At 63.2% G+C, this 7,598-nt stretch overlaps 2 protein-coding genes across 2 annotated transcripts in view; one reads left to right on the forward strand and one right to left on the reverse strand.

The window, feature by feature from the left end:
• Window positions 1–63: 63 nt before the first annotated feature.
• On the reverse strand, window positions 64–4,310 carry EMIHUDRAFT_227293 (hypothetical protein; the record flags this gene model as incomplete). Its single annotated transcript, XM_005788127.1, has 6 exons — window positions 64–103; window positions 354–1,030; window positions 1,256–3,775; window positions 3,870–3,935; window positions 4,028–4,073; window positions 4,297–4,310. The coding sequence occupies 6 exons, from the start codon at window positions 4,308–4,310 to the stop codon at window positions 64–66; spliced, it is 3,363 nt and encodes a 1,120-aa protein (XP_005788184.1).
• A 3,208-nt stretch (window positions 4,311–7,518) lies between these two features.
• EMIHUDRAFT_110675 (hypothetical protein) overlaps window positions 7,519–7,598 on the forward strand; it is a gene marked incomplete at both ends in the record, with an annotated part of 2,829 nt that continues 2,749 nt past the window's right edge. Inside the window, one exon of the mRNA XM_005788128.1 lies at window positions 7,519–7,545. Coding sequence (XP_005788185.1) covers window positions 7,519–7,545 — 27 coding nt within the window. The remainder of the gene's footprint in view (window positions 7,546–7,598) is intronic.

Here is a 7,598-nt window from a genome sequence, read left to right on the forward strand (position 1 = left end):
AAGCTCGATGGTGTAGTGCACAGGATTCAGGATCGGCCAGCGCGGTTGACGGCAATGTGGAGCTTAGGCCTTCGCCGCGCGCCGCGTCGCCTTCTTAGACGTCCTCGGTGGCGGTGCGCGAAGGCAGGTCCTTGTCTCCGTAGGCCCGCGGCGCGCCCTTCTTGACGAAGAAGTAGTACACGGCGAGGCCGAGGAGAATGACGCCGACAGGCACGCCCACGGCGACGCCCACGACCCAGCCCGGCTTCTTCTTGTCAGACGACGGGGAGGAGGGCGGCGGCGACGAGGGCGGCGGCGACGAGGGCGGAGGCCCGATAGGAATCTCGACGGGGGGCTCGTCGAATGTGGCAGACCTGCCGGACCCCAGCTTAGCGCCGAGGGTCACGAGAAACTCAATCTGATCGTTGTTGGTCGCGGTGGCAGCGGTCTTGATCTCCGCGGCAGTCTGCCCCGCCGCCGGCACGATGGTCACCCTCACCTTGTCGTCGCCGAGATCCTCGAGGGCGATCTGCTCAGACGTAACGGTGACTGGGGAAGCAAGGGTAGCGAAGGAGTCGATCACAGCAGTCATGATCTCATCGAGGTCGATGGTATCCAGAGAGCGCAGGCGGCGTGTGGTTGGGGCCGCGATCGAGAGGGTGAAGGAGACGGCGACGCTCGTGTCCGGCGGCAGAGGCGTGCAATTGGAATCCGTCGTGCTGTCCGGCGACTCCACGAGGTACTCGCTCGCCGTGCAATCCGTCGTCTTCGGCGTGCACGATGTGATGGCGTTCACGCCCTCCTTGAACTCCGCAGCGGCGCACGCCGTGCACGTGGCGTCCGACGTCTTGTCTGTCGATGCCGTGAAGTACTCGCCCGCCGGGCAATCCGTCTTCATCTCCGTGCAAGTGGCGTCCGACGTCTTATCAGTCGATGCCGTGAGGTACTCGCCCACAGGGCAATCCGTCTTTTTCGGCGTGCACGCATCGGCGCCGATGCCGGGCTTGAAGAAGCCGTCCCCGCAAGGCGTGCAAGCGATTTCGAGTGACGGCTCCGGCTCCGGAGCCTCGAGGCGGCGCAGCGATGTAGGCGGCGAGGGCGATGCCGACGGCGGCGGCGACGGCGATGCCGACGGCGGCGGTGATGGCGATGTCGACGGCGGCGGTGCTGACGGTGGCGGCGCTGACGGCGGCGGCAGTGCGGGCGGCGGCGAGGAAGGCGGAGCAGCAGCTTCGTAGCCAGCACCGCAACCAAGAATGCCCTTATCGTCAAGAACCGCGCCGTCGGTCAGCTCGATCGTGCCACCCAGACTTTCGATGGTGCCGGTGTTGTTGAGCATGGCGTCCTCTCCCCGTAGACTGATCTCTCCGGCGGTGCTGATTTTGCCGGCATTCTCGAGCTCCGCGTTCTCGAGCGCGATCTCACCCTCCTCGGAGTTTTCGATGATGCCGGTGGCCGTGTTGGCGAGCACCGCGCCGTACGCGAGCTCAACCCTCCCCTCGTTGTTGACGGTGCCCGCATTCTCGAGAACAGAATCATAATAGAGATCAATCTCACCCTCGTTGTTGACGGTGCCCGCATTCTCGAGAACAGAATCATGCCGGAGATCAATCTCACCCTCCTCGGAAGTTTCGATGGTGCCGGTGGCCGTGTTGGCGAGCACCGCGTCGTACGCGAGCTCAACCCTCCCCTCGTTGTTGACGGTGCCCGCATTCTCGAGAACAGAATCATAATAGAGATCAATCTCACCCTCGTTGTTGACGGTGCCCGCATTCTCGAGAACAGAATCATGCCGGAGATCAATCTCACCCTCCTCGGAGTTTTCGATGGTGCCGGTGGCCGTGTTGGCGAGCACCGCGTCGTACGAGAGCTCAACCCTCCCCTCGTTGTTGACGGTGCCCGCATTCTCGAGAACAGAATCATAATAGAGATCAATCTCACCCTCGTTGTTGACGGTGCCCGCATTCTCGAGAACAGAATCATGCCGGAGATCAATCTCACCCTCCTCGGAGTTTTCGATGGTGCCGGTGGCCGTGTTGGCGAGCACCGCGTCGTACGAGAGCTCAATCTCACCCTCGTTGTTGACGGTGCCCGCATTCTCGAGAACAGAATTGTCACGGAGATCAATCTCACCTTCGTTGTTGACGGTGCCCGCATTCTCGAGAACAGAATCATAATAGAGATGAATATAACCCTCGTTGTCCACGGTGCCCGCATTCTCGAGCTTCGAGCGCAGGATCGCGATGCTGCCCGAGTTCTTGATGGACGCACTGCCAGCGATCGTCACCGTGCCACCGTCGGCAGAAGGGTCATCGTATCCGGTAAAATAGAAGAGAGAGTCCGTCGCTCCGTTGACAAACGAGGTCCCAGAGCCCACCTTCAGCTCCGCGTTGTCAAGAACGTTTAGAGCCCCTGAGTTTGCCAGCCCATCGTCGCCGCCTCCTTTGCCGCCGCCATTCACTGCAGCGCTCTCCAGTACCGCGTTGTCGAGCACGTTGATGGTGCCCTCGTTGAGCAAACCGGCGCCGGTGGACGCCCACAAAAGAGCGATAGTTGAAGACGCTGCGCACTTCTCCTCGCAATTCGTAGTAGCAGTGGCTTCGACGCAGGTATTGCCGTCGGGGGTCCAGGGCAGTGGCTCGCCACCACAGATGTCGGCCCAGGGCAGCGGCTCGTCTGCGACTGCGCCCGGAGCTGCCAGCTGGTGGCCGCCCGTGCTGGCGTCGCTGTCCGCGGGCAGGCCAGCAAGATCGGCCGCGTAGCCTTTCGTCACGGTGATGTCGTTGGACGTGTCGAAACCCTTGGGCCCGTAATTAGTCCAAGCCACGACTACGGACGTCGCCCCGACAACACTGGTCGGTGCCGCTACCTGGTGGCCGCCCGTGCTGGCGTCGCTGTCTGCGGGCAGGCCAGCAAGGTCGGCCGCATCGCCTTTCGTCACGGTGATGACGTTGAACGTGTCGAACGCCCCAGTCGTCGTCTTGATGGTCACTGAGGTAGCCGTCTCGCTTGTGGTCGCGGTCACGGTGCCCACGGCGTTGGTCGTGGCCTGCGAGAAGACCTGGCCCTCCTTGTACTTGCCGGCGGCGATGGTCAGAGTCACTGCCGGGGTCTTGGCCACGGTGCCACTGCGTGCCGGTGGTTCGTACGTATCGGTCGGTGCCGCTACCTGGTGGCCGTCCGTGCTGGCGTCGCTGTCCGCGGGCAGGCCAGCAAGGTCGGCCGCATCGCCTTTCGTCACGGTGATGACGTTGGACGTGTCGAACGCCCCCGCTGTCACGCTCATCCTCACAATCGTGTACGTAGAGCCTCGTTCGGGGATCCCGGTCACGGTGCCAACGGCGTCGGTCGTGGCCTGCGTGAAGACCTGGCCCTCCTTGTACGTGCCGGCGGCGAGCGCTAGAAACTTGATCGGGTTCGGCTGCATGAAGATCTGGCCCTCCTTGTACGTGCCGGCGGCCAAGCCGTTCAGCCGGTGGAGCACATCAGCTGCAACAGGACCGCCCACGCATGAGAGGCAGGGCGTGCAGACGTCCGAGGCATCGCAGAAGAAGCCGTCAGGACAAGGAGATTCGGCGCAGGAGTTCTCGGTCGACGAGGAGGCTTTCAGCACCGCGGTATTCTTCACGTCGATGGTCCCCTCGTTGACCAGCCCCGTGGCGAGAGAGTGGGTCGAGCTCGTCACCTCCAGCTTCTCGTCGGCAGAGGCTGGCACTTGGTCGATGACGGCGTCGTCCTCGAAGGTCTTGACGACGTCACCGCTCGGGCCGTAAAGCTTCGCTTCGAGCTCGCGCTTCTGCGGGAGGCGGGAGAGGCGGGAGGCGGTGAGCAGACGCTGATCAGATGAGGTTTTGGCGGGACGCAGTGTGCAAGGCCTGTTGCCCGGCGACGGCGAGGCCAAGCGCGACGAGAGCCGTGGCAAAGATCATCTTGTCCTGCGACAGGCCCTTTGTGTCCTGGATGACAAGGCGGGAAACAAGGCGGGATCGCCTGTGTCGTGGATGCCAAGGATGGTAAATCGGTAAAACCTCGGTCACTTGTGGTGAACCTTCTTTTCTACCAGGCTAGAATTGAGAGCAGCCTCGCTCTCAATCCTAGAAGTCGAAGGATTGTGAGCAGCACTCCTCGCAATCGTAGCATCTCTGTCTGTGCGATTGATTGTGTGCACCCACGCTCGCAATCCTACATCTTCTAGGATTAAGAGCAGCTCCGCTCACAAGGTGACTGGTGACGCTTACGACTACTACCAGCGCGCTCACAATCCAAGCAAACTCTACAATCCAAGCAAACTCTAGGGTTGCGAGCAGCTTGGCTCACAATCCTAGCAACATGCCTCTGATTGCGAGCAGGAGCGCTCGCAATCCTAGAACTTTCGCCGATTGCGAGCGACACCGCCCACAGTCCTACGACTTCTAGGATTGCGAGCGGGTCCCCTCGCAATCGGTGCGATCACTGTTTGGGTTGTGAGGAGACCCTCCCGGCGCGCTCACTCACAAGCGCTCGCGCGGCTGGAGCGATTGGGAGCGCCCTCTGTGCGCCTGCTAGCCAACTAGCAGTCCTTGGATCTTTGGTACGATTGTGAGCGCAGCCGCTCATAGTCCTACAAGACGTAGGATTGCGAGCGCTCCTGCTCGCAATCGGAGGCATGTTGCCAGGATGGTGAGCTAAGCTGCTCGCAACCCTAGAGCTTGCTCGGATTGTGAGCGCGCTGGTAGTAGTCGTAAGCGTCACCAGTCACCTTGTGAGCGGAGCTGCTCTAAGTCCTAGAAGATGTAGGATTGCGAGCGTGGGTGCTCACAATCGCACAGAGATGCTACGATTGCGAGGAGTGCTGCTCACAATCCTTCGACTTCTAGGATTGAGAGCGAGGCTGCTCTCAATCCTAGCCTGGTAGAAAAGAAGGTTCACCGTCACTTGTAGTGAGCGTCGGGCTGGTGGTTGGGATTTTTCATTGGCGAGCGCGGTCTTTGGCTCTTGTCTTGGATCGCCAAGGTGGTCTGGCGCGAAGCGTGCATAACACGGTTCTTGTATTGCTCCTCCCTCACTATAGTTTGGACGTGCATATGGACGTATATGGACGGATAAATATGGATATTATAACTTATGGACGGATAACGAGTGCTCTTTCTTTGTTTGTTGCAGTGTATGTAGCTCTTACGTACATGCGTAGGGCCCTTAGGGGCCTAGAGAACACAATCCCCTCTCCCGTTTCTCCCAGTAAGCTAAAGTACGTACATTCCCGTAGGAGGACTCTGCTGACAGGGTTTGCGATGAGGAGCGACCCGAAGGGTTTCTCGGAGGTCAGTGCACCACTAACAAACAAACACACCCACTCACTCACTAACTAACCGCCGAAGCGCAAGCGCTTGGAGCAAGTTTGCGTTTCGGCGGTCGGTAGGTAGTGATCTGATCACCCGAATGCCACGTTCGGATCGCTCCTCATCGCAAGCCCGAGAGGGAGATGTATGTATGTAGGGAGATATTTAGCAATGGTTGCCCGCCACAGCCCTAGACGGTTAGGAGCCCAACCCAGCGGGGCGTTGGTCGTCGAGGGGGAGGGGTCAGGCTGCCCGTCGAGACCTCGAGAGCTCTCCGACACCTCACAGCTCCCAACTGACATCGATCTCGGACCTGCCGCTTTGCAGGCGCCCTCAGGGTGCACCGACGCCCGCCTCCTCCTCTCCTCAGGTCCGAGATCGATGTCAGTTGGGAGCTGTGCCGCGCGCTCCTGTCGCCTCCGCGAGCGCCTCCTCGACCCGCCGCGGGGCCCGGGCAACGGCCTCGAGCCGCGCTGGCGATGCTCGGCCGGCCTTCTGGCACCCTATCGCACGCACTCCCGCCAGCCGCGCGCTCCCGCGCCGTCGTGCGAGCTTCTGGCGTCATCCGTGCGAGATGCGGCGTCGCGTATCAGCTCGGTCACGCGGATCAGCTCGGTCACCTCGAGCGCGCTCGCTGCCTGCGCGCCAGGCAGCGCTCCTCTCTCGTCGTCGCGGCGACGAGTCGGGACGACGCCGTCGCTCGAGGCGCGTGGCCGGCGGCGCTCCTCTAGGCGGCGCTCCCTCGAGGCGCCGGGCCGACGTGACTGGGGCAGCTGCGGCGCACGACGGTGCCCAATGGCCGCCTCCGCCGTCCCCGGCTCGGCCTGTGGATCAGGGCAGCGGTCTCTCAGCTGTGCCGTCTCTGAACAGACACACTTGAGGACACGCGCGCGCGACGCTCACAGCTGCGTGTGCCGACAGCGGTGGTCAGTCTAAAATGTGTCTTGGTCAGTCTGACGGGCCAAAATATTTGAGGAAACACATTTTGCTGTCCTCACGCACTCACGGCCCGCGCATTGCGGCTCCGCCGAGACCTTGTTGGCAAAGTTTGATCGCACGCGCTCGTTCCCCCACAGATCCCACTAAATCATCACGGCCCCCCGTAACACCCCCTCCGCGCGCGGTCAAAGGCTTCCCAGGGCCGGTCTATGACATGAACCGATAGACACAAGCAAAAACAACCGCACCTCTAAGCTTCTCGGGCACCCCGAGGCCCATACGGCGCCCCGGCGGGCCCCGGCGGAGGTCCGGCGCGGCGCTCCAAATCCGCACACTCTTCGCGAGCTTCTACGGGAGTTCACGCGGCCTCTCCGCCTCGTGAGGCACACCCCACACCCACCACGAGTCCTGGGGCCGTGGGCGGACCTTTGGCCGCGGCGTCCGGAGCTTTGGTCGTCGAATATCGGCCGCCAACTAGGCCGTCGAGATCGAACGTGTCCGGAAAAAGGCTCTCGGATGGGTCCGGCAGCGGTCCCATGGACCCAGAAGCTCGCCCCGGCCGAGCATTCACGGCTCGGCCCCCGCCCCTGGTCACCCAGACGTGCCCTTGGACAGCCGTAGGGGCTCGGATGACGACGTTGGCGCCCGCGACGACGCCCTCCCCGACGCGACGTCGGGCATCTGGCAGATACACTACTCGTACTCCCGGGCGCGGCGGCGCGGATGATCACGTGGTTTGGGATTCTGAGCGATGGCAGAGGCCTTTATTTGCAAACGAGGACGCCCCGCGAGGCCCCGTCGGCCGGGAGTGGTGAGTGGGACCATAAACAAGCACTATATCCCGTACCGCGACCAGCCCACACACAGCCCAAACCGCTGCCAAACCGGCCCTGATCACGCCGGCCGGGAGGCTGCCGGGGCGCCCAAACAGTCCCTCACGAACGCCACACGGGCCACCACGGCCCGTCCGGCGGCCCGAGTGCCGCCCCACACCCGCCCGACGCCCTCGGCCAGCCAGCGCCCACTCTGAGAGGCTTCACCGCCGCCAGCGCGCCGAGCGCGCCGCCCTCTCCTCGCGCCACACGGGCCCCTGGCCGCACGCCCGAGAGGCGGCCCATAATTTGAGTCGAGACGCGCCGCCGGCCAGCCAGCAGCTCGCCCGCCACCCGCAGAGTGCCGCCGCCGCCCCCAGCCCGCACTGGAGAGGCTCTCCCGGCCGCTAGCCGCTGTCGCGTCGCCCGGCGGCTGCGCTGGCAGCGTGGCGGTGAGGGCGGTGGAGGAGATGGCGGCGGCGGGCTGGGCGGTGGCGGTGAGGGAGCTGGCGGCGACGGGGCCGGGGTGACGTGCCGCGGCTCGTGCGCG

Source organism: Emiliania huxleyi, assembly GCF_000372725.1.
Source record: "Emiliania huxleyi CCMP1516 chromosome Unknown EMIHUscaffold_138, whole genome shotgun sequence".
NCBI classification, from domain to species: Eukaryota; Haptophyta; order Isochrysidales; family Noelaerhabdaceae; genus Emiliania; species Emiliania huxleyi.